The 24,317-nt window shown below is 52.6% G+C and overlaps 6 protein-coding genes across 6 annotated transcripts; 3 read left to right on the top strand and 3 right to left on the bottom strand.

Moving 5' to 3' along the window:
* Positions 1-1,795: 1,795 nt before the first annotated feature.
* On the bottom strand, positions 1,796-4,702 carry NECHADRAFT_89680 (uncharacterized protein; the record flags this gene model as incomplete). The annotated part of the gene is made up of 3 exons (XM_003049555.1): positions 1,796-1,812; positions 1,892-2,870; positions 2,918-4,702. 3 exons carry the CDS (start codon positions 4,700-4,702, stop codon positions 1,796-1,798), a joined length of 2,781 nt encoding a protein of 926 aa, XP_003049601.1.
* A 6,512-nt stretch (positions 4,703-11,214) lies between these two features.
* PATPB2101 (26S proteasome regulatory complex, ATPase RPT6) lies at positions 11,215-12,759 on the bottom strand. The gene is made up of 2 exons (XM_003049554.1): positions 12,388-12,759; positions 11,215-12,335 (listed from the first exon to the last, which is right to left on the bottom strand). The coding sequence occupies exons 1-2, from the start codon at positions 12,620-12,622 to the stop codon at positions 11,401-11,403; spliced, it is 1,170 nt and encodes a 389-aa protein (XP_003049600.1). The 5' UTR covers positions 12,623-12,759; the 3' UTR covers positions 11,215-11,400.
* Positions 12,760-13,885: 1,126 nt separating this feature from the next.
* NECHADRAFT_65123 (uncharacterized protein) lies at positions 13,886-17,837 on the top strand. The gene is made up of 3 exons (XM_003049763.1): positions 13,886-14,246; positions 14,299-17,039; positions 17,091-17,837. Exons 1-3 carry the CDS (start codon positions 14,063-14,065, stop codon positions 17,517-17,519), a joined length of 3,354 nt encoding a protein of 1,117 aa, XP_003049809.1. The 5' UTR covers positions 13,886-14,062; the 3' UTR covers positions 17,520-17,837.
* Positions 17,838-18,014: 177 nt separating this feature from the next.
* Positions 18,015-19,145, bottom strand: NECHADRAFT_30203 (uncharacterized protein; the record flags this gene model as incomplete). Its single annotated transcript, XM_003049553.1, has 1 exon — positions 18,015-19,145. The coding sequence occupies one exon, from the start codon at positions 19,143-19,145 to the stop codon at positions 18,015-18,017; it is 1,131 nt and encodes a 376-aa protein (XP_003049599.1).
* A 967-nt stretch (positions 19,146-20,112) lies between these two features.
* On the top strand, positions 20,113-21,621 carry NECHADRAFT_74147 (uncharacterized protein; the record flags this gene model as incomplete). The annotated part of the gene is made up of 2 exons (XM_003049762.1): positions 20,113-20,482; positions 20,543-21,621. 2 exons carry the CDS (start codon positions 20,113-20,115, stop codon positions 21,619-21,621), a joined length of 1,449 nt encoding a protein of 482 aa, XP_003049808.1.
* A 794-nt stretch (positions 21,622-22,415) lies between these two features.
* On the top strand, positions 22,416-23,972 carry NECHADRAFT_74146 (uncharacterized protein; the record flags this gene model as incomplete). Its single annotated transcript, XM_003049761.1, has 2 exons — positions 22,416-23,851; positions 23,912-23,972. 2 exons carry the CDS (start codon positions 22,416-22,418, stop codon positions 23,970-23,972), a joined length of 1,497 nt encoding a protein of 498 aa, XP_003049807.1.
* Positions 23,973-24,317: the final 345 nt, after the last annotated feature.

The raw sequence follows: 24,317 nt of genomic DNA, 5'->3' as shown, positions 1-24,317 counted from the left end.
GGTGAGCTTGAGTGTGCGCGCGCGGGTGATTTTCTGAATCAGCGAGCGAAACAAGTCAAAACGAGCCTGGCTGAAGAAGGGCCGCTAAACGAGTCCAGTCCACCAAAATAGCACTGGCTGATGCTGCGACGGATTTGGAGAAATGAAGGACTGCGCAATGGCCCCCAAGGGTAGGTCAGGTAGTAAAAAGAAGGGATCTGGTCAAAAAGGTCGAAGAAGGAGATTAGAATAAAATAGTGGACGGCGGCACAATCGGCACGATGATGATTACACAAAAGCCGTTGGAGAAAAGGCCTTGGGGGCCCGACAAGACGGCAAGGTTAGGTTTTGGGGGAAAGAAAAGAAGTGGATGGGATGTTGTGGAATGGAAGATGCTGGAGGTGGAGGGAAGACGAAGCCCGTGCAAGTGGTGGGTGCTAAAACAGCAGGTGCCCAATAAACTGTAAATCCTTATCGCCGGGTGCAAGTACAAGTGTAAAACCAGGCTGCCGCTCTCTCCGCTGTCTGCTTCTGCTTCTGCTTCTGTTTCTCTCTGTTTGCAAGAATAAAAAGAAAAAAGGAAGCAAGGTATCCCATGCGAGGTGGGGGTGGGCACTCTCTTCTATATAACAAAAACTGTCTGCCTATAATACCATGCTCACCCTCTCAAGGCACTTACCGATTGATGACAAGGGCGTAAGGGAAGGAAAGGGAAAGGGCAAGAAAAGCATTGACATTTTGTTGTTGATGCTTGACTTGAGACTGTGAAACTCTGGTGCCTCCCCGAATGGATTCTGACACATCCTTTTTCTTCTTGCCGGAGGCGGGCGGACGGGCTGCCACAGCGGCTAGAGCCTGGCTTATAGCGGAATTAGTAGGACACACACTCCAGCTGAAGCCAAGAGATGGAATCCCCCAGAAACAGCCCCCCTCTGATTATCAAGCCCACCCCCAGACGAGAAATCACATCAGATCACATCAGTCTTGATCACTTCATCGATCCAAGTCCATGTCCCCCCTCCTGAAACCGCGCTTCGGGCCTCACGGATTACTACCCCGTCGTTATCTATCTTTGGTAACCCGTCCCCAAGAATTCATGCATCCGTCTCAATGCGACGTCATCACACGTGCCCCCCTCATGACGCTCTCCCCAGTAGAGATGGCGCATTCGTCCGCGATTCGATGCGACTCACCCCTGCTGACCAGCCTCCAAGCGGCGACCTGCCTACTATGGCACGCCACCTTGCGGTCTCTCTCTGGATGGGACGAATCCATTATCTCCAGCTGAGAGGAAACAAACGAGGGCTCGAGGGCTCCTATCGCCAATTACGAGTCCGGCATGCATCGTGACTTGTCACCTGCACAAAACCATCGAATCAAATCCAGTAGTCACTTGTACTTTGAGTAGTGTGTGTATGCACTTGTATCTCTCTCTCTCTCTCTCGTCGACTACCTATGCAAGTTCCATGTTTCCAAGTTTGCATCCCCTTTGCCTCCTTTTATTCTACTATACAGAAAAAAGAAAAGACTAAGAGAACCCCCTAAAACCCACTCACTATGGAAGGGAGGTTTATCCAACCAAGGTCCTCATCCTCTCCCCCGTGGCGTTTTTTTGTATTTCCTTTCGTAAGCATCGCGCGCTCGCTGTGGTGTTGTGCCATTCTGGCAGAACAGAACCGCCATAAAGAGAAGACGCGTCAAGTCATCGCAAAATCAAGTCGAACCGAACCGAACCGAACCAAACCAGTAAACGCCTGCCTGTAACCACCGCCCACCAATTCCTGGTTGTTGCCTTGCCCGCCGTTTCCATATGCAATTATGCTCCTGATGCCGCTGTCCGATCATGATGCATCCTCCAATCACCTCCCTCAGTGCCGGAGGCTCCCGCTTCGTCCTCTGCCGTTGGGAGCACTCGCTCCTCGCTCATTCATCCTCGTCACCCACTCAAGCACGGTCTCGTAGCAGAGCACGTATTGTCTCAGACTCTGTACCATGCTCAGTCTCTGCTCTCGGAAATCCTCCACCGTCTTCTGAATCAGATCCACGCTGTCGTCGTACAGCCAGCTTATGTCAATGGCTGAGGCGCCACGTGCCACTCTCCTCTCCATGTTGGACCTTTGACCGGGTGTGTAAAAGTTAAAGTTTCTAACAGATCGAGGAGACACATCTCCTGTCTCTCCCATGGAAACGTCACCCTCTGGGTCTCGTCCTCGCACTGCCGCAATCTTGGCTTGTCTCTGGCGTTTCAACATGTCGATTACGCTGTCCACCGTGCAAAACGTGCCCGTGCGTCCACATCCGGCCGAGCAGTGAACGAGCATCGGTCGGGCGCGCGCATCCAGCTCAGGCTCATCGTACCAGGTGATGGGCAGTTCGATCGGTGATGACTTGGATCCCATCACCGATTGCGTTTCGATGGGAAGAGCGGACCGTTGCATGACATTGGCCAGCTCAACAAGCGCCAACAGGTGAGATGGCTGCGCGGGAGTGCCAAAGTCGGGCCACGATGGGAAGTGAAGATGCGTGATCTCCCGAATCGGCTCGAAAGGATGGGCGCTGTGCGACAGGGCAAACTTTCGAACAATGACGTACGGGGTTTCTGTTTGGCCCTGCAGGGGCTTCGGTGTCGGCGTGGCGGACTCCAACGTTGTTGTCGTGTTTGCGCGTCTTCTTCCCTGCTCGCCCATCGAGGCAGATGGAGTAGCGTGCGACTCGGATCTATGCTTATCAATATCAAGGGATACCTTCTTCTCAGAAAGCGGCTTGAGCCTGATGGCTCCAAAGTCTCTGCCCTTCCAGTAGGGGTGGCACTTAAGCTGGCCTCCCTCTGACTCGGCAGTCAACATGACCACGACACGCACATCCTGCTCCCAGATAACAGACCAAAAGTCCTACACATTGTTAGCAAGGCTCTGCTTGAGGTTCAGAATGAACATACCTCGAATGTAGCAGGGAGCGGGCCCTGGGTGGCAATGTACCGCTTGTTACTCCGCGAAGCCCTGAGATGGCTGGCGTTGATGTAATCGCAGGAGCCTTCTGGCTTCTCCTGAAGCTTAACTCGGGCGTGCTCAAAGGGTAGAATGTCCTTGTATCGGTTTTTGCCACCCTTCTCAACACCGCATAGCTGAACTGGTGCGCGCTTCTCCTTGTTGCTAGGGTTGAAAGCAGCATATGCCGCCTTCATACGAGACTGTTCGTCGACCTCGATGTGCAGAAATTTGTCAGAGACCTTCTTTCCGTGATCGGGCTTGGACGCCGCATCTCGTAGCCATCTAGGCAGAGAAGGCGAGTCCAGAGCAGAAGGTCGAGAGACATCGAGTTGACCAACACCGTCTGCCAGGTCCATGTTTTGTCGAATATTGGCGAAGAAGGGGTTGACATCGTTGGTCGAGGTGGGAAGCATCACTCCGCCAATGACAGGAGCAATACCTCCATGACCAGGCTTTCCAGGGGAACCAGTCGCGCATTGATGGTCAACAAAATCCGGGTAATATTCCTGGAAGGAGTTGAACCCGCCCTTGAGAATACAGGTACCACCAGAGAATCCCTCGTTGGTGAACTTCTTGATCATGTTCTGGGCAGTGACGGCATCCCGCTTGTCAGATGAGTGAGCATCGTAGACCACGATATAGTCCATTTCTCTCCACCTGGAGAATTTACTTGACTCGGATCCTCCCTGGAATGTCTGCTGGAGCTTCTGAATGTTAAAGGTAGCCCGCTTGAGAAGGGTGGTCGGGATACAGAGGTTAAGAGCACCCTGGATTCTAGCATGGGCGAAGTTTTGCGATGAACGAAGATCGAGAATAAGGAGCCGGTCCTCCTGAACAGTTCGAAGCATATCCTTGAGCTGCGCACCAGTAATCATGTGAGGCTGTCCTGGCTCCAGAGTGGCAGGCACCGTCTCGGAACGTCGAATATCTCGAGCATCGGGGGGTTCGACCCGATGTTCCATTACTGACAACCGCGGATCGCGGTCCTCTGATCGAGTTAAATTCGTACGGTGCTGTGAGGGATCCATTGGACGTGGCGATTCGAATCGAGGTAGATTAAGAGTGGGAAGATGGTTATGCAGAGACGATTCCGAGTTGCGTTTCGAGTCGGACGAAACATATGCTGAGTCCTGTAGGCTTTCCTGATCAACATCCATTCGACTCGCGGGTCGAATGCTGGCAGCACTGAGGCCGCGACCAAATGGAGACTCTGCGCCGGTTTCGCTTCCATGAGTGTGCCATCGCGGAGGTCGAGGTCGCACGGGGGCAACTCCGGACGATGACACGGAGGGACCGGCGTAATGGTTAGTTGACAGAGCAAAGGATTTGCCCCGGTTAAGGTCCGCCTGTCTCTTGAAAGCCTCGAATTCAGGGTTTGCGTCAAGAGGAACCTGCTTTGGAATGGCTGCGGCGAAAGACTTTACTGAGGATGATGGGCTCCAGGTATCCTTAGGGAGACCAGAGGAAGAGTCTCCTCGCTCATTTGCCGACTCGACAATGAGGCCAAAGTAATTAGGACTAGGTGCTCTCGCATCTGGAACGACGCGCGGTGAGAGCTTGGGGGGGTGGTTCTGGCCCACCGAGTAGGGCATTCGTGGAGACTGGAGGGGGGTCGAGGATTTTGTCTGCTTGGATCGCAGCGACTGAGGATGCGAGATTGTGTACGAATTTGATCGTGAGTGAGAATTCGGGACACCAGAGGCGACGGGAGAATGACGAGCAGGTGTTTTCATGGTATAATGCAGACTTGATGTACGATCGCCGGTCCTCGGGTCATGCATGGCGAAGGCGGTGATGGGAGTAGTCGACGTCATCTCCAGTGAAGCAGGGGATGAAGGAGGCTGAGCGAGGCTTCTCATAAGGCCATGGCGACAGAGGCTGAGGAAAGAATCGAAGACAAAAAGTTAGAATTTCAAGATGAGCCTTGCTGGGCTTAGAGGTCGAAGTTTCAAGGGCGAGGAGCCATCCACCAAAAGAGGTGAGGGATTGTGGTAGATTTGAATCAAGATGGATGGGAGACGGGAGGTGAAGAAGCGGGCGGATGGTGGGGTCTTGAATCCCTGGAACACTTGAAAACAGGCCAAGAAGGGGGGCGTTTAGTCGGGGGGATGGAAGGGTCGCCAGGGGGGGAAGAGACCTGAAGCCAGAAGGGCCCGATAGAAGCTACGGCTGCTCAGACGGTAACCGAATTAGACGGGCTCTGACGTGACGGATGGACGAGGAACGGTAGGTAGCTTATACATGGAGGGTGAGGGGTAGATTTATAATGGACGAGGAGTGCTTTGAGAGAAGGAGGGACGAAAAGGCGTGAAAGACGTAGAGGGCGTAAGAGGGCGGGTAGACGGTGGCGATAGAAATTGGGGGGGCGGCCCAGAAGACGCCGTTACCGTGGGATGGCGACGGTGGCGTCTGACGGCCGATGACGCGGGGTGGAGCAGGGGGGGAGGGTCAGTGCAGCAGTCGGTAGAAGGCTGCTTTGTAACGGGACGGATTTGAGAGAATGGAATTGACACGTTTAAGATGTTGGATAGATTTCAAATAGATTCGTGGCAATTGTTGAGGTAGTGAATAATCTAGAAGCTGAGGTATGAACAGGAAAAGTCATCTACCATCTAAGTATAGACAGCCGCGCGCATAAAAGCCGAGTCTACTGCCGAGTAAGTCAGGAATACCAAGCGAGGAAACACACGAAGCCACGGCAGCGGGGAGGTGCCTACTTAAGGAAGAATCCCTCGAAGCTGTCAAGGGAAACCCTATCTTGCTCTATTACCTGTGCTCGACTCCCAGCGTGGGATGCGATGGAAGGGCGTGGACGCGGGGTGGGTGGAGGGTTCGGGATGCGGGAAACAAGCATTTCGCGATGAATGATTCCATTTTAACTTACAGTAATTCATTAAGTTGGCTATCGTGTCATGGGTTTTTTTTACCCCGATGGCTTCTTCTTCCGATGCATCAAGGGACCTGGGCTAAGTTGTGAGATCTACCCTCAAGCTTTTTCCAATTACTTCAAGAATTGCGCAGAAGCTTCTGAATGGTTACCGACGTCGATCATGATTATCCTCTTGCGCAGAATAACCCCGCTTGCAGTCTTGTTCGTGTTTATCCAAACCTGTCGATCTCATGATGATAAGCTCCGGATGGTGGGCGTGCGGACAATACCCGACAGTTGCTACGAAAGAAAAAAAAGGGTCCCCGTAACCAACGGTTTCCAGGTGAGGACGGTCGTCGTTGGGGTCACATCGATGGGAATGAGGCTACTAGGGGAGGGGGTCATCGCGTGTAGTAAAGATCGTCGCTTAATTGCTTGCTTGCTTGCTCTCATTCTCTCCGGTCCGGCTTTGCGAAATGCCACCACCACCTTGGGAACATGGAAAACGGGTTGGACCCCTTGAAATCGGTAGGTTCGCACTCGCACACACACCCATTGTCTTTTCTCCTTTATCCCTTTGCTGCTTCTATTGGATGACTGCCGTCCAGCGGTGGGAGAAAATGTCGTGCTACTACACGGGGACTAGTTTTCCAGCCGCAACCCGAGAAATGAACAAAATGGGACCCTCAGTTTGAGTTGTGTTGTTTGCTAATTAACCCATATTCTTTAGGCGGTGGGTGACCCTACGGATGGCCCCGAGAGAGAGAAAATCAACTTCTATTGATTGTTCTTGAGGCTTGAACCCCTTGGCCGTCCACACCCATCCACACCTTTTCCCTCAAACTAACATGACTTTTTAAACTTTGGACTGAGCACCCGGGATGCCATCATTCTGCTTTGTCCCCTCCCCATGAAGATCCTTCTTTGTTAATGCCTCTCTCTTTCTCTTTCTCTCCTTCTCAAGAGTCGAGAATTCCAACCCCCCTGCCTCTCCCCCCTTGTCCTCGTCCCCATGCTGTCACTCTCACTCGCTGCTCCCCCTGGCCATTATATCGTCATTGCGGCGTCAAGGTCCACCGGGAAAAGAGGATCCATCCCCTGTCAAACCCAGGAAGCGTGCATCTGGTGCCCTGGGTCCAACCAGAAAAACGCGTGGCGCCTTTACCAACGTCACCGGCCCGCATTCACACTTTTTTTTCCTTCCCTTCCACTGTCAATCGACTCGCATTTTGCCCATGACGCTCTGGAAAACTCCGCCCTTTTTCGTTCTTGTCCGCTAGAAAAAAAACACGAATCTGCCCACTCAAGCCCCCCCTCTCCTCGCTTGGCTATGCAAACCCAGCCCCCCGGAAGCTTGCTCTCGGGGTACAGTAGCAGAATGCCATCCGGGGCCCGGCAGAGTCTAGAACGGACGGGTTTTCCTTCTTTTTAGGCCATGATCCTCGTTGCTGCAGATAGACCAGACTCTCTCGTCACACTTTGTAGAACATACCTCTTGGTGTTTGGTCAAGGTTGAACCTCCGAACCCCTTGTTGACTCTTTGTTCAACCTCGCAGTGGCAGCTGTTCTGACGGTCTGGACCTGGGTCTTGCATGAGAGTATGGGGATACGGGGCTTCGGCATGACGTAGATACTGAGACAGCACCTGATGGGAGATTTGCCCTTGCAACTGTTTCACGACATCAAGCAATCTCAGTCAACTTGAAAGTTCCATGCTTCAGAGTAAAAAGAGCTGAATCATGGGACAGGCCCTTCTTCAGCTCCTGTCAAAAAAACGCCTGACGCTTCCGCTAGACCAGCCTTTCTGACTAGGCTCTGTTTCAAGGCTTGTGCTCTGGCGTCCAGGGCTGAGGCAAGCCAGGATCTTGGCGGGCTGGTGGTACACGGCATGTTCCAGATCGTGAGCCTTTTTGATCCAGAGGATAATCAAGGACTGAAGCTCTATCACGAGCTGAATCTTTGCTGACAGGTTGCCTTGTCCTAGGGGTTCTTGACAGCAAGTTCTCGAGACTTCGTGACAACTCTCTTGCGCGTAACTGGTCTACAGAGGCTTCGGTGAATTGATCACTCCGAACTCTCTCTGCATTGTCCCTCGGACGACTCATGCAATGCTTGTGACATTCTTCCTTCTTAGACCCTATCAAGCAATTGAGCCATTGGCTTTCCGTCGACCGAATTCGTCCGTTCCCCATCCCACACGCGATATCGAACCAGGCCTGGCCTGGGGCTAGAGCCGACAGCCTCGTCCGGAGATGGGCTGCCATTTCACCCACGTCCATTCTTACGGTTCCCGACTAGGCTGTCCCCCTCCAACGTTAAGCGCACACCCTTTTCACTTTCTTCCCTCGTCGGACGGAGCAAGCAAGCTCACACACTCACACATCGCTTCACCGTCATCCACATCGAAGGGCCTGGACCCTGAGATCATCGCCCCCCCTTGGACGTGATTATCAAATCAGCCTGGGGTGTCGCACGCGAGTTTGGGATCAGCGGCGCCTGCTCGCTCAGCTTTGTGCTGCTTTCTAAGCTGCCACTTCTACGAGAGCCTCCTTCTGACGGGTGGTAATTCAAAGACTTTGTACAACACGAGTACACGCATGATTACTTCAAGACGAAAAAGACAAAGAAAAAAAATCATCGCGGAACCGCTCAAGTGGGAATTCCTCCTTCATAGTCGGCCGGGGACTCGGGTCAAAGATCCCTGGAAACCCCCTCCCCCCGTCCCGCGCGCGATGGCCCTTTACCGCCAGTTTCCAAGAAACCTCCGGCCCAGAAACGATGGCGTCGATTCCAAGCTTTTTTTCTCTCTCTTCCCATGTCTTCTAGACTTGGTGCCACGAGACGCCTCCTCGAGGGTCCAACGTAGCCACGCCCAGGTCCAGCCCTAGCAAGGCGGACCCTGGAAATCTTGTCTTGGGATCTGGGAGCGGGAGGGGCACGAGAACAGCCTGTTTTTGTCTGTTAATATAGGATCATGTTGAAATTGCCCAGGTCAAGGCCTTGTTAGACGCGGCTATACCTCTACGCGTGATTTCTAAATTCTCTCTTGTCCCCCCCACGCGGAGGGATTTTTACCACATGGCATTCTACATCGTCCGGAAGACCCTACCGAAGCCAGGCGACCCCTCATAGTCGCAAGCCCTGCCTGCCTCAATGACGTACGTTGGACCGTTCTAGATGCTGACGGGGTATGCTCTAGCTGAAGAGACAACGCATCAAACAAGAAAAGAGATGCCCGCGGCTTCTTGAACATGACATATTCAACTCACACTCAGCCTCTTGGGAGTTGCCTCGTCGGGCGGTTTTTCCCCTCCAATATCCCTGGTCCTGGTGGTTGCCAGCCACGCCGATCATGCAAGCCCTCTCACAGCACCACGAGGGTAGTTCACCCCCATCCCCTTCCCGCAAGGCGGAACAGGGACAGGCGAAGGGTTCACCTTGCAGGACGATTTGATTCCCGATCGAGTAAGCGGGGGGAGAAGAGAGGACTCCAACCTCACCTCGCATGACTAGCTGACGGTTTTCGCAACCTCCGTTGCCGTTCGGTAGTCCCTTGATGATGCGATAGTCTTAAAGCTAGTTCTCAGCTCATCGTCGGAGCTAGGTCATCAGGGCTTGGAGGTCAAAGTGTCAGCTTTCGTAGGGGAGCTTCAGCTTCCGAGATAGACATACGAGCACGACGGGAGCTCTCGGACGCAGCTCAACGTCATCAATATTGTCTCATCGGTATAGTAGTCATCATCGCCGAGTTAAAATCCGAGACCTGTGTCATCCACCTTCTCAAGCTGAGTGATGCTCTCGTATTGTCGCCTCCGAGAACTCTTTGTGTAGCAACCCGACTATCCAAAAACATGCTCGGCAACTTGTTATAGGCATATACGGTAAAGCTCGGTTATCCAGCTGCCTTTTCAGACAACTTGTCCCGTCACTCTTGACATAACCGAGAGTTTACTAGCCAAGTGGCTGGAGAGATCCATCTCACCCAACTGCAGTACGAGATCTAGTTTTAATTACCTCTCAGCTATAAGATCAGCTCATATGCATGCTACGCAGAAACTCTCTTGCCAGAATATGCGTCCCTCCCAACAGACAGACGGACGGCCGTTTCAAAAACGGCCAACGACCGATGCATCATGCGGGCCCTGAGTGCATTATCAACCAGGCACTCAATAGTCCCTTTTCAAGGCACGTGTGCTCAGTCATGATGAGCACATCACTCTTATAATTAGCTTGTGTTTCTCTCTTCTCCGCCTCCCCGATCTTTTTACACACCGCCAGGTTTGTTTCTGGCTTAGATACACCAACGCCGGGGACAACCCGGCCGTACACTTGCGGGTCCGGGGACGGGCTCACATGGTGAGTTGAGTTAGGTCATGACCCGGCTCAAGGCACGTGCCGGTAGTCCGGCAAACTTCTGCATCAAGACGGGGAACAACGCATGGCTCTATCGTCGTCTGTCGTTAGACTCTAGCCGGGAAGGAATGCGGCAGAACCTAGCGTTAGATGCACGACTCGTGAGATCAAGAAAAAACTTCTGAAACCAGCGGGTATCGGGGCACCCGAGTGGGATAGGATAACTTCATCCTTAGCCGGTTGGCGTTTTTAAGGGAAGGGGATCTGGTTAGTCTGGCAGACTAGACCCCGACGCCATGGCTTGCTCTGACCGAGTCAATGACGCTCAAGAGTCAAACGGTTTGGGCTTTTTCGGAACATGAAACCCACAAGCGGAAAATCTAAGGTGATGGTATTTCCGGTGGCTTCTATTCAACAAGCAATGCTTCTTGCGGCTAAGGCTTTGGAGGCGCTGACGACTCAACTCCTGGTTAAGGAAAAGCTCCAACAACTGACTACACGTGGCTTGCGCATTGTCCCTTTGAATCATCTGGCTAGAACTTCCACGGGGTCTAGGTCTCAGATGTCAGCGGAGCGATCTCTCCGGGACCCTAAAGGGATTTAGACATGTTGGGTGAAACCTGCACAAAAGTCAATGGAGCAGCTGATGCGGAATAAGATAATGCCATGGCTCTCTTTGGTTGTTTGTGATATGAGCTTTTACAAGATATTGTTTCCGTGCCAGCTGCGAGTGTCACTAAGGGTCGTGGAGGCAACACACCTTGAACCAAAACATATACCCCCTTATTATCCATCAAGAGCTGAGGAGTCCTTACTAGAACAGTCCCGGGTATCATTGACTTTCAAGTACAGGTAGCTCTGACTTCTGGTATGGTCTCAAACTCGCTCGTACTACTCTTGTCATCGGCGTATTACTTATCGTGAGATAATCTCATAAACCTCAAGCTGAGCTGAGATCCTTGGAATGACCCCATGTTCCAACAAGCTGACATCAACTAGTCACTCAATCGTGCACGCAAGAATCACGAATGCGCTTGGCTATCATTGTTTCCGCTGGTACAATTGATTATCCTTACAACTCCCTCCCGCTGCCATGTCCCATCCCATCTATGAATAACCAGACCCCATTGCGGACCCGGCAGATGTACCACCAGCAGAGACAGAATAGCGATAGATCGATAGAAAAAGGCGCCTCCTCTTGCGTTTTCTTTACTTCCAGAGCTTGCCCAGCGACACCTCCTTGTCGTCGTGCTTGTTGAGGATCTTTGCTGTGGCAAGCTCAAAGTCCTCCTGCGTGACGTGAACTCTCCTCTCACGGAGAGCGTACATGCCAGCCTCCGTACACACACCCTTGAGCTCAGCACCAGAGCAACCGTTCATCTTCTCGGCAATCTTGGTGAGGTTGATGCCACGGGTCAGGTTCATCTTACGGCTGTGGATTCGGAGAATATCCGCACGAGCCTCGACGCTAGGTGGGGGGAACTCAATCTTGCGGTCGATACGTCCTGGTCGAAGGAGGGCGGGGTCGAGAATATCGAGTCGGTTGGTGGCCATGATGACCTTGATGTTCTTAGTGGGCTCGAAGCCGTCGAGCTGGTTCAGCAGCTCAAGCATGGTTCGCTGCACTTCCGAGTCGCCTCCAGAAGAGCCCTCTACTCGCGAAGAACCAATGCTGTCAATCTCATCCATGAAGATGATGGAAGGAGCATGCTCTCGAGCCATGACGAAGAGTTCTCGCACCATTCGGCTACCCTCTCCAATGTACTTTTGTACCAGCTCGGAACCTGACACTCGAATAAACTTGCAGGCAGTGTGATGGGCGACGGCTCGTGCCAGCAGTGTCTTTCCGGTACCGGGAGGACCGTAGAGCAGAACTCCCTTGGGCTGTGCAATACCGAGCGACTCGAAAAGCTCGGGGTGCTTGAGACCAAGCTCGATAACTTCCTTGATCTCCTTGATCTGTTGGTCCAGACCACCAATCATGTCGTATGTGCTGTCTGGAACCTTCTCCACCATCATGAGGGAGACGAGAGGGTCGACCGAAGATGGAAGCATCTTTTCCAGTTTGTAGCTGTCAGACAAAAGAGTGACTCGTTTTCCGGGTGTGAGCTTTCCGATATCGACGCTATCCGATACATCGACAACTGGACAACTGTAAGCATTATCGATTGGGAAAGAAATGTAGAGTAAACGTACCATATTTGCCTTCTGGGTGCACCTTGACGAGAACCTTCTTAGTACTCATCACCTTGACAACCTCGCCGACATAGGATCCAGGCTGTTGCAGAAGACCCAGCTCTTCTCTCAACAATCGTACGCGGGAGTTGTAGTCGTTTCTCTGAGCCTCGAGGCGGCGAAGTGCAGCTTGACCCTTGAGGATCTCGAGCTTCATAGCCTCGATCTTGTTGTGGTAGTACGCGTCCAGCGCCATCTTGGCGGAGCTCCCTTGACGTCAGGGAAACGATGTCGAAGTAGATAATTCGTAGAGTGAGGATAGGGTGTTTGCGTGGTTTGCGCAGGGGGCGGGATGGGAGTGAAGGCGGAGGATATGATGGAAATCGGAGACTGGGTCGGTTGCGATGAGGTTGGAGCTCGATGACAAGGCTACAGCTTGTCTCGTAAGCCCCAGACGAATGCACAGGCCAGCTTGAGTGCAAGCAGCTGCATGTGGTCGGGATTACGTTGAGCCGATCTCCGGGTGAGGTGGTCTAGGGTAGGTGGGTACCTAGCAAAGCAAGGCACACCTCTTGGCCGGTGGGCACGGCACCCACGCCCAGCATGCCCAGCCCAGCACTCCAACTCCAAGTCTGAGGTGCAGGCGATACCCCACCTGAACCTTGTCGATCGAGACACCAACGGTATCTAGACAAGGTCACATCATGATAGCCTTGATCGGCGGCTCGGTAATGGCGGCTATTACTATGCTTGGCTGCTCTACTATTCTGCTTGGGCATCTCCAATTCTTCTGGCACAGCTTTGAGCCCTCTCAATCTCCTCCTCGATCAATCCGCATCAACAACTGCACGACAGCGTCTGTGCCAACCAAGCTCTTGGAGTTGCAAAATGACGTTGCCTCCACTGGACAAGGGCGCACGCGCAATGGGCATCCAGACACGCTAGGCCATCCTGGGTAAGCTAGCTGATCACGAGCAGCAAGGTTGGCCAGTTGTGGATCAAGCAGAGGAACCTACCAGGTATGCTGGGTGCAGTGGGTTTTGGGGATTGCCATTGTGTACGCTTGATTTGTGTAGGAGGTGTTGTGCAGGTAAACATCCGACCTCTCCTCCTTGCCTTGGGCAGGATACCTAGCGGCGCTGATACTTTGTGCCATAGCTCGACCCGCCTTCAGCTGTTGATTCTCTCTTTCCCATCATCACCTTCGAGCGTCCTCCTGCTCGTCGTATTCCTTTGTCTCCTGTGGTGGTTTTTTGGCAGGTTCCTCGCAGTCTCAGACAGCAGCCAACACCGAGACAAGTTTTCTCACCCGGCGACGCCGTCTATCGTTTCCTCTTTTTTTTTTAATAATACCCTCACGTTGGGCAAAAAATAAAGCAAAGCCCCGACATCTCAGCTCAGCTCATTTAAATCACCAGACCCAACGCGACCCAACCCAACTCGACCCGGATCTTCGTCGTTTGGGCATCGCATCCTCCGGTATCTCGGCGCTGCATCGTAACATTGGCATGCTCGGCATTCCCTTTCCGCTTCCATTCGTCGTTCAAGAACAGGCATAACCTTGATCTGAAATTCTTTTGCAACTCGTGCCCTATCTCTGTTTGCCTCCTCCGTCCTACTAAAGCACGCGAGGCCATCGTGACAACCTCGTGTATCCTTCAGTCGACCTGCGCTGGCCCCAGTGTCACCATTCACCATGGATCCCTCGAGACGAGAAAGCTCGTCAGCTGCGCGCCCAGGCGACTCGTCTGGTGCGACGTCTCCGGCAGACACGCGCAATCCTCCTGCTCGAGCCGAGTCAACAACTCGTACCGAGGACGACGGCTTGTCCGAGAGCTTTCAGTCCACCGACACAATGCGACGGAGGCCTGAGGGTTATGGTAGGTTTCTCGCCAAATATGTAGGGACCCAGGAGTAATCTTAGCTTCTTAGGTTCGATAAGCGGACCGGCTCCCTCTAGCTCTAATCAACCCGCCGAATCATCCCATGAACGCACATCATCTCGACCCTCTCAAACATCGCGTCACTCCAAGGGCCCTGAACGAGTGCGATCCGTCACCCGACTTCGAAAGCCCCCTATGCCTCGACGCCCATCCTCTACGCCCCATCGCGGCGGTATCTACTCTGTTGACGACGAGGCGCACGAGGTAGAGGCCGACGCTGCTGAGCGCCAGCAGACATACCGTCGCAGACCGCAGCTCCCGACACAGCTGTCTCGCGTCCACTCGCGCCAAGACGACAACGATGATAACGACGACGATGAGGATATCAATGAAGATACCGAAGATCCCTCCGATAGCGCCGTCGAGAACGAAGAACCTCATGCAGAAGAGCTGGACCTAGAAGACCACGTCGACTGCGAGTCTGATGGCGAGGTTAGCGAGGCCGAAAGCTTCACCCTCAAGGATCGACAGGCGGCCATCAACCAGACCCATCCTTTCGGTATCCGTGTATGGAAGCCTGCACTGTACAAGAAGGATCGTTCGATCCAAAAGTTTGCTCAGGCTGATATTCACTCGGCTCCTGGTGGGAGAGTGAGCAATTGGCTCCTTGCCTTCAACCTGTTCTGGACTCTCCTGTTCGGTTGGTGGATGGCCTCTCTGGCAGCTTTGGGCGCCATAACCTGTCTGCTTTTCTCTGCTGCTCCTAGTGGGAGAGAGTATGGGAGAATCCTCTGGGGTCTTGCAGGATATCTGTTTTACCCTTTTGGCAAGTTTGTGCGTCTGGAGAAGGACGAGGCCTACATGGACGAGGATCAGGATGAAGGCCGCAGCATTTCAGAGTACGAGCAATGGCAGAGCGGAGACCTCGAGTACGGACGACTCTTTTTCGGACCTGATCGCAATCGCTCGATTATAGGGCGCTCGAGGAGAAGCCTTGATTCTGAGCCCAGTGAGACTGAGAGCCTGCTCGGCCGCGGTCGACGTGGTGAGAGTTCTGAGAGTTCTGAGCTGCCTCCTCGATTCAAGCGGAGACTGTTTGGTCGTGGCCAGTGGAACATTGGCCGAGTCATCTTCTTCGTCTTCTTCTACTGTCTGATCTCACCCTCGCTCATCATCGTGTCTGGCATCTGTTGGTTCTTGGTGTTTTGGATTCCCATGGGTAAGGCGACATTCCTGCTCTTCGACCACCTGCGACGACACCCCCTGGCCTTGTCCTTTGAGACGGACATTAGATATGTACGCTCAGATGATGCCACTACGTCCTCGATCCTGCTCTGCACCTACCGTGCCGTGGGCTCCAGATACTGGAAGTACACGGTGGACGGAACCAACATCTTCCTCATCAACCTCATGGTGGTGGTTGGCTTCGTTATCCTCGACTGGCTCGTTCTCGATGGCGTGTTCCATGTGGAGGGCTTCATCACGTCGCCCGCCTTCTTGTTCGTTGCTGGTCTTTTGTCCATTATCCCTCTGGCCTACTTCATTGGACAGGCCGTTGCCTCCATCTCAGCCCAATCCTCCATGGGTGTCGGTGCCGCTATCAACGCCTTCTTCGCAACTGTGGTCGAGGTGTTCCTGTACTGTGTTGCCCTGACCCAAGGCAAGGGTCAGCTTGTTGAGGGAAGTATCGTGGGCAGTATCTTTGCCGGTATCCTCTTCCTGCCTGGTATCTCGATGTGCTTTGGCGCCCTTAAGCGAAAGACGCAACGATTCAACGCTCGGTCTGCCGGTGTTACATCTACTATGTTACTGTTTGCCGTGGTTGGTGCCTTTGGTCCAACTCTGTTCTACCAGATCTACGGAACTCACGAGCTTAACTGCACTGAATGTGAGGACTACGGCTCTGGGGATAGCGGCCGAGACTGCCGTCGTTGTTACTTCTCGCAGGCTCCTTCACTCAGCGACAGATTCTATCTCGAGGCAGTTCGCCCTTACTGCTACATGGCTGCAGCGATGTTGTTCTTCTCGTACCTCATTGGTCTTTGGTTCACTCTCCGAACGCACGCGGCTGTCATTTGGAATGCCGAGATTGACGAGAAGCGACACGAGGAACACATGCATTCAATGCATTCATCCAGCGTTCGACCTTCCCAAGCTCACGGTCCGGTCATTGCCGATGCCAGTGGAAACGATGTGCGCGATTCTCACCTCTACAAGCGTATCCTGGGCCAGTCATTGAAGCAGTCTGGTCTACCTGAAGAACTGTCTCGTCAAGGCTCTACTGCCACGCAGGTGCTGTCTACTTCCAACGGTTCTGCCTCGACTCCACACGTTGTCCCCCCGAAGTCCAGCGGCGGCGAGCCTGCTCGCTCCACCCTTCACGTTCCTGGTCTCAGTGATGCCGACAACAAGCTCCTTGCCCGTGAGGTGGCTGAGATTGCCGCAACTGCTGCTACTATTGCCTCCCGTGAGCGTATCTCAAGAAGGCCATCTGCTCTTCCTGTGGCCCACGCTGCAGGCTCTCGTCCCCAGGCCGCCATGCGTCCACCTCACCATGAGGCTGAGACAGAGCCCCCTGCCACTGAAGCTCATGCCAGCCATGGCCACGACGCCCCCAACTGGAGTCGTACCAAGAGTGCCGTGATCCTCCTCGGAGCTACTGTTTTGTACGCCATTATTGCTGAGATTTTGGTTGATACCGTGGATGTTGTCCTGGAGAGCTTTTCGATTGATCAAAAGTTCCTTGGTATTACCCTGTTTGCTCTTGTACCCAACACGACTGAGTTCTTGGTAAGCCCCAATCCAATCCTGATCTTATCAACAGTCACTAATCATGTATAGAACGCCATCTCGTTCGCTATGAACGGAAACATCGCATTGTCCATGGAGATCGGTTCAGCCTACGCTCTACAGGTCTGCCTGCTTCAGATCCCCGCGCTCGTCTTTTACTCTGCGTTCTGGCCAGGTGTTCCTGCTGGTGGTGATGCGGCATTGTACACCTTCAACCTCCTGTTCCCTCAGTGGGATATGGTGACGGTTATCCTGTGTGTGTTCTTGCTGAGCTACATGTACGGAGAAGGAAAGAGCAACTATTTCAAGGGCAGCATCCTGATGCTGACCTATCTTGTTGTGGTTATCGGTTACTACTTCAGCGGCTTCACCTCTGATTCTATGGGTATGCAGAGGTTCGACGTCATGGGAGCCGATGGTCAGTATCAGAGTTACAAGACGATTGGCAGATCGAAGAATGGAAGGACATTCCCAGTTTGAATGCGATGACTTGTGGGAGCGGGGGATGGTTGACACGAGAGGGAGGACTGGTTGTCTGACTTTAATATCGCACATACACTACGCACATACACTCACTGAGATGCCCGTTTCATGGATGATGGTGTTCTCTTCAGGTTACTGTCTGTCAAATCAGCAGGTTGGCTTGGGAGGTGGTTAGCATAAAGTGTCATTACATTGGGCTTGTTGGAGTTGCCTGTGTTACCAGGCTTTAGCATGGGTTCGGTCGTTACATGGTGTTGGATGGCATACTGTTTTAGTTCCGTAAATTGTTTCATAGGAGCATATTATCACATAGCAATCACGCAGCATGAGACTCATTGAGACTTGAAAATTGTTTAACCACTGTCTTTCAAGACAGCTGAGGTATGTACTGGTATTGACAAGGCCACCTTATGGGCCACATGGGTAACGTCTATATACAAAGAAGGTCTATGCTGTTTCTCTAACTCTCCCCAACCCCTATTTTGGGACCGTTTAGGCCTTGCCGAAACCAGCGGTGTTGATGACGTTCTTGGCATCGTTGTAGCTGGAAGCCTTGGCAATAGTCTTGCCCTTGAAGTTGCCGAGGAAGCTGGTGTCAGTGCCACCAAGAGCACCGGAGCTGCCGAAGCCGTTGAGCTCGCAGTTGCGGCCGAGGCTGGCGGCGCAAGCGGTGTTGGAGCTGGCGGTGGTGCTGCCAAAGAGCTTGCCCTTGTAGCCGGAAACGACGGGGTTCTTGACGTTCTGGAAGATGTTGCCCTCGGCGAGGACGCTGCCGGAGTCGATCTCGAAGGCGTGGTCGGGGACGTCGTGGAAGTAGTTGTTGACGGCGTGGAGGAGGGTGTTGCCGGCGACCTTGGGGGCACGGCCGGAGCTGTGGTAGATGTAGTTGTTCTTGAAGGTGATCATGTCGTTGGCGCCAGCAAAGTAGATACCCCAGTAGTGATAGGTGTTGCAGCTGGCGGACCAGGAGCTAGTGCCATCGATCTTGGTGTTGGAGATGGTGACACGGTTGCAAGCCTTGTTGCCGAGGACAATGTGCTGGCGACCGACGAGCGAGGTAGTGACATGGTCGATCCAGATCAGATCGGCGTCATCGACGGTGATGGCATCACCGCCCCAGACGAGGCTGGGGTTGAGGTTGGTGACATGAACGTTCTGGATGATGACGTTCTTGGCTCCAACGATGCGCAGGCCCTTGCCCTTGATGACACCCTTGCTTCCAACACCGATCAAACTCTTGTTAGAGCCGACCTTGATGCCCAGAGTACCGGCCTTGTCGTACTTGACAGTGACCTTCTTGGCGTTGGGCTGGTAGTTGTCACACCAACCGTTCTGGTTGATGGACAGCTGGCACTGAGAGCCAGTTCCCCAGGGGGCGCATCCCGTCTCGGTGGCGGTACCCTCGGTGCCGGTGAAGTCGATGGTGCGGTCGAGGTAGATGACGCGCGCCTGAGAGTCGCCGAGGTAGGAGACCAGCTCAGAGGCGCTCTTGGGGTAGACGGCAGCGGCAGAACCACCGCCAGTGGTGCCAGAGGCGAAACCCTCGGCCTTGGTGGGGAGGGCACCGAAGGCGGCGGGGACGAGAGCCGTGACGGCGAGGAGGGTCTTGAAGAGGGAAGGCATGGTGAAGGAGTTGAGAGAGGGTTGAGGTGTAGAAACAGAACTAGTTGTTGTCGATGTCGTCCATCTATATATCCCAATAGCTCGGTCCCTGCCGAGACTTCTTGTCTCCTTGGCACGGCACTCACGGCAGCAGACGCAACTCCCAGCCCTACTTCGGTACCAACCCCTTCATCGGGTCAGTCCGGCGGCGGCCGGGGGTGGATGAGGCCCGGATGGGTTACCGGATCGGGCGAGGCGACGGCCTCTGATTCGTGGGCGATCGGAATCCCGTTGTTTCGCCCCGGTGGGCAATCCCCTGAAATAATAATAAGCATGACCGGACGTGGCGTGAGCTTTTACTATGGAGCAACGTTTTCTGGGACAGGGCTTTTGGTGAACGATTGGTGTGTTTTTGCGAGTGTCGCTCGGACCGAGATGTATCATGTTAGTTGATTAAGGGTATTCGTGCCTCCATAGTGTCACGACTAGCTTCCTAGTAAGGGAAGGTTATTGTGAATAAACGTGAGTCCGCCATTGAACCCGTTAATTTCAGCCGAGGCTCTGATAAGCTCCAGTATCACAATTGATTGACCAATTACAGAATATGCCATCTTGATTATCAGTGTTCTGGCTAAAAACATATCCGTGAGTGTCACTGTTTGAGGTGTTCTTTGTTCATGCCATCAGTGTTAAAGAGTCCTACGTGTGTATGAATGCGAACAAGAACAAGACGACACTTATCACAATCCCCCTGTGTTCATGAAAAGTTCCTCAAGGTAGAAAAACGTAGTATATAACCTGGTCGAGGCAGGGAAGCAGTTGAAGTATAAGCTGTGGAGTTTACAAACCCAACCTCGACATCGCGCGATTACGGAGAAAAGAATATTGCACGAAACAAACGAGAACTCGTCATATTTTTCTCTTCTTAGTGGAAAGCATAACCAGCATACTCATATCTGCCTCTCAGGGGTTGAATGTCGGTGAGGCAATGGCTGAGGAAGAGGTCACCGCCTCGCCCCAGCTGGAAGATGTTGAAGCCCTAGCTACTTCGTTCGAGGAGCTTTCGGTCTCGAAGGAGTATGATAACGCCAATCTCGCCAGGCTGCCTGACGAGATTGTCCTAGCCATCATAAAGCATTTGCACCGGCCAAGTTTGAAGAGTTTGGCCCTGACGTGTAAGAACCTACGCCGCATCGTGCGTCCTGACTTCTATCGCAGTAGGAAGCATGCACTTTTTCGTCAGTCCTTGATGTCGGGAGATCTAGATTTGTTGAAGCGGTGTGCTATGTATAGCGCTGCCCCTGTTGATGGAGTCTGGAAGGCAGAGTTTCGGGTGTACGACAGCCCCATGACGGAGTGTGAGTGCAAGAGTTTATTCTCGCATCCTCTCCACCGCCCGATTCATTTCCTGACTCTAGGTCTGGACAAGGACGAAATAACGGCAGATCAGTGTTTTGAGGTATTGCAGTGGCTCATCGACAACGACTATGATATCACGGCTGGGTCCATTGATAACCGGGCCTGGGGCGGCATAGAGACCGATGCCCAGATTGAGTTCGCCAAGGAAATGAAGCACATGCCGTGCTCCTTTCTCCAAGTCTTCAAGATGTCTACAGACAGGGACAAGCTCGACGGTGTCGCCAGGATTGTATGCCACCTATCATCTCAGGGCTTCAACTTCCCGCGATTGGTACAGGGTGTAGGGTCAACCCTCAGAAGCAAGGAAGAGTATGAAGTGTTTACTCCTCTCAGCTACGACTCGCCCCATCTCATCACAATGCTGATGAGATCATCTTGTCCACCCTCGCTTCTCGAGGCTTTCCTGAAGCAGCTGCAGCGCCAAGGCGTCAAGCTGAGTTGCCCTCGCAACAGTTGTCCGGCTGAATTCAAGTACTGTGAGCCCGTAGATGACGGCGACGAGCGCTTTAACCCGGCACCGGCCATTCTAACTCAGGTTTGGGAGTTGGTGGCCGAGCTTTACAATGACCTCTTTGATCCACAGAGGTGGAGGCCGCTTTCTGCCGGCGAGATAGGGGACATTTGGGTAGAAAAGGTGAGGCTACTAGATGAATACGAAGGTATCAGCAATGTAGAGAGACGACTCCTCGTCGCTATTCTATCCGCCCTACGAAAGATCAAAGCCAGAGCCGAAGCATCAGGCGGCTTAGAAATCGAGCGAGACGCCAAAGCCTGCTGGTACGAGCTCTGCATGTCCTTCCAACACTTCTTTGACGACGATGAACTCCTAGACTCTCAGTTCCGACACCCACAGGATAGGATGCACATGTTTGTGCTCTGGGTCAGCTGGGATCCTCAGAGGCTCTGGGACCAGAGTCTAAGGAAGGCTCCGTGTGGGAAATTTTCCAGGGGCCAGCACCGTATTAATGGGCCGGTGAATATCATGAGTGATTGGCCGCAGAAGTGGCTCTGGAGAAATGCCGGTTGGCTAATTGATAGAGATCCTGACTGGTGTAAGATTCCTTTGAGGGAGTGGTGAGTCGGAGGTGTCTGGGTCAGACTAGAGTTGTGCTTATAGAGGGGTGTGTTTAGATGATTTGCCGCTTAATAAACACTCGGCGTCATCTTGGTATGAATAAGGAACAAATTTTCTCTGAATTAATTTGCCCCTGTGATTGTGCCATTTTCTAAATGCTCTCCAAATAAGGGCATTATCTTCTCGAGTTCACTATCATATATGATTAATATCTAGATCGCTTAAAAAGATTCACCGGTCGGCTCTCATAGCTAGCGTCTCTCGTGGCACTCAGTGGAGGAATACTTCCGGCTCGAATACGGACACGTCGAAGATAGAGGCGAGTCCCCCGTAGAGCTTGAAAGACCGAGGTCACCATGGGTTCTGCTTGGACACTGTCACCTGATAGATCATGATCTCCAAGCAACTATGCGTGAAACGAAACAAAAGTCTTGTCATCCCCTGAGTGCTGATATGTCCTTTGTTGATACTTGACCATTGATGGGCGGCTTCGTACGCTAGTGGATAACTCTTCTTTCACGTATATAATAGTGAAAGGGCTTCAGCAGCCGTCGAGGGCAAAGCATTTATTTTGTTGGAGCTTCTTTGCTATTTCTTATCATAAAAGAAAATGCAGGACAAAGAAAAACTTGTTGGGTGTAGCATCCGTTGAAGCATATGAGATATAAACATGCTTCTCTAGATGAAACAAGTTCACTATTCAAACATCACACAGTTCCTGAACACAACATTACAACATATCCAACACTTACATCAACCCACCAACTTTCCCTTTGAGAAATCAAATCACCATCAACATGTCTGACCCGCAAGGATCCAAAGCCACCGAAATCGAGTGTGAAGGCGGCAGTGCCGCTTCATGCCAGACACCTACAAACGATCAAGGACCAGACAACCACGAGGCTCCAGTGGAGAAGCTTCCGGACCGGGTCGAGCAACCTGACAATGCTTATCTTGTCAAGATGCCCAGCGAAATCATTCTCTCCGTCACGGAGCATATGGATCGGCAGAGCTTGAAAAGCCTGGCCTTGACATCCTTTGGGTTGCACATCACCGTACGCGCCGAGTTCTATCGAAGCTCAAACTACGAGACCTTCCGCCTAGCCTTGGAGGCGGGTGATTTCGCAACGATTGAACGATGTGACGAACACAACGCTGCCCCTGCGGACGCCACCTGGGTGGTAGAGCGTATATTAACATACCGAGGCGATCATACGTCCAGTTGCTTTGACTTCAGGCCAATTGACTCCCTGATGCTTGCCTTTGAAAGGGACAAGATGACACCGAGTCAATGCTACGCTATGCTATGGTGGCTGGTGGAGAAGGACAGTGACATGGCCACAGCCTGCATCCCCATATTCTACTGGATTGCGGGAAACATGGGCAATGAATTCCAATTCGCAAAGACCATGAAGCACATACCGCACTCGTTTCTACGTGCCTTTGCGGTAGAAACTGACAGGGCCAAGCTCGCCGGCGCTGCCATCAGCATTTGCTTCTTGTCAGAGCGAGACTTCAATTTCCCGCGAGAAATACTTGTCCAGGGTAACGCCGAGGGTTACGGACACAAGTGCAGGAGCAGAGAGTCACTCTCAGAGTTTGCGCCTCTAAGGTTCGATGACAAGAGTCCCATGGAGAGGATGATGAGGTCGGCTTGCCCGCCTATGGTGCTCGAGGCATTTCTTAAGCGGCTACAACGACAAGGCGCAACACTGACTTCCCCTCTTGAGCGATGCCCGGAGAGCCTCCGATGCACCCAACCCTTGATCTCTCTCACGCGGTTGCCCCCTGACCAATGCATGAGCCCAGACGTTGAAGACACCTTGATGACCAAGTATTCTAACCTGGTAGTGGGACTCTACAATGACCTCCTTGATCCTCTGATATGGAGGCCGGCATACAACGGTGAGATTGGTGATATTTGGGAGAGGAAGTTGAAGCTGCTGGACACGTACCAAGGGATCGATGAAATCGAGAAGCGCCATCTCCTCTCAATCCTGGCAGTCTTGCGAAAGATTGAGGACAACAGCTGGATCAGACGTGATGAAGAAGCCTGCTTGCGGGAGCTCTTATCAGCACTCCCCGACTCTAGGGATGAGTCCGAGATCCTGAAGGTCAATGAGGAGGGCGACCCGGCCGACAGGGTGCATCGATTCTCCTTCAAGCGTTTCCACAACCCCATGGATTTGTGGCGTAATAGGGACAAATCATCTCATTTGTCATGCCATCTATAGTATACTTACGCCAGAGTTTTCTGGTTTTATATTGTTTGAATGCACTTGTTTTGATCTAGTTGTTTGTTCCCTACTCGTGTTGAGATGCTTGCATATACCACTACTTCCTCCGTTTCCTAAATAGCTTCCAAGGGCCAATGCCCTCGTATCTTTTTGGCCTTAAGTATGGCTCCCCTAATCTTTGGGTTTGGCGAGGAATGGCTACATGAGAATTGAAAACGGCGCATCTCGTCAACCTATCAAGTCAAACAAAGTCGGCGGTCTTGTCTAGGTCTTCATCCTTATGAAACATACCAAAGAAACACTTTCAAGTGGAATTATCTTTTATAGGCAAGGGACAAGGGTTCCTCGAGTGCACATCTACATACATATATATACGTCGATCACCTGCCCTACATGGACGGGTTGGGGAGGCAGTTGCCCCGCGCATTTTACAGAGTTTGCTACTCATCCGTAATGTCTTTC

Source organism: Fusarium vanettenii (genome assembly GCF_000151355.1).
Source record: "Fusarium vanettenii 77-13-4 chromosome 1 genomic scaffold NECHAsca_8_chr1_1_0, whole genome shotgun sequence".
In the NCBI taxonomy this organism is placed as follows: Eukaryota; Fungi; Ascomycota; class Sordariomycetes; order Hypocreales; family Nectriaceae; genus Fusarium; species Fusarium vanettenii.
The sequence above is the reverse complement of the archived record's forward strand: the minus strand, read 5'-3'. Positions and strand labels throughout refer to the sequence as shown.

Bases quoted from the DNA above. Each gene is read 5' to 3' on its own strand.
- PATPB2101 (XM_003049554.1), bottom strand. From the start codon at position 12,622: ATGGCGCTGGACGCGTACTACCACAACAAGATCGAGGCTATGAAGCTC. The intron at 12,336-12,387 runs GTACGTTTACTC...ACAGTTGTCCAG, and splicing joins GCACCCAGAAGGCAAATATG to TTGTCGATGTATCGGATAGC.
- NECHADRAFT_65123 (XM_003049763.1), top strand. From the start codon at position 14,063: ATGGATCCCTCGAGACGAGAAAGCTCGTCAGCTGCGCGCCCAGGCGAC. The intron at 14,247-14,298 runs GTAGGTTTCTCG...TTAGCTTCTTAG, and splicing joins ACGGAGGCCTGAGGGTTATG to GTTCGATAAGCGGACCGGCT. The intron at 17,040-17,090 runs GTAAGCCCCAAT...AATCATGTATAG, and splicing joins CCAACACGACTGAGTTCTTG to AACGCCATCTCGTTCGCTAT.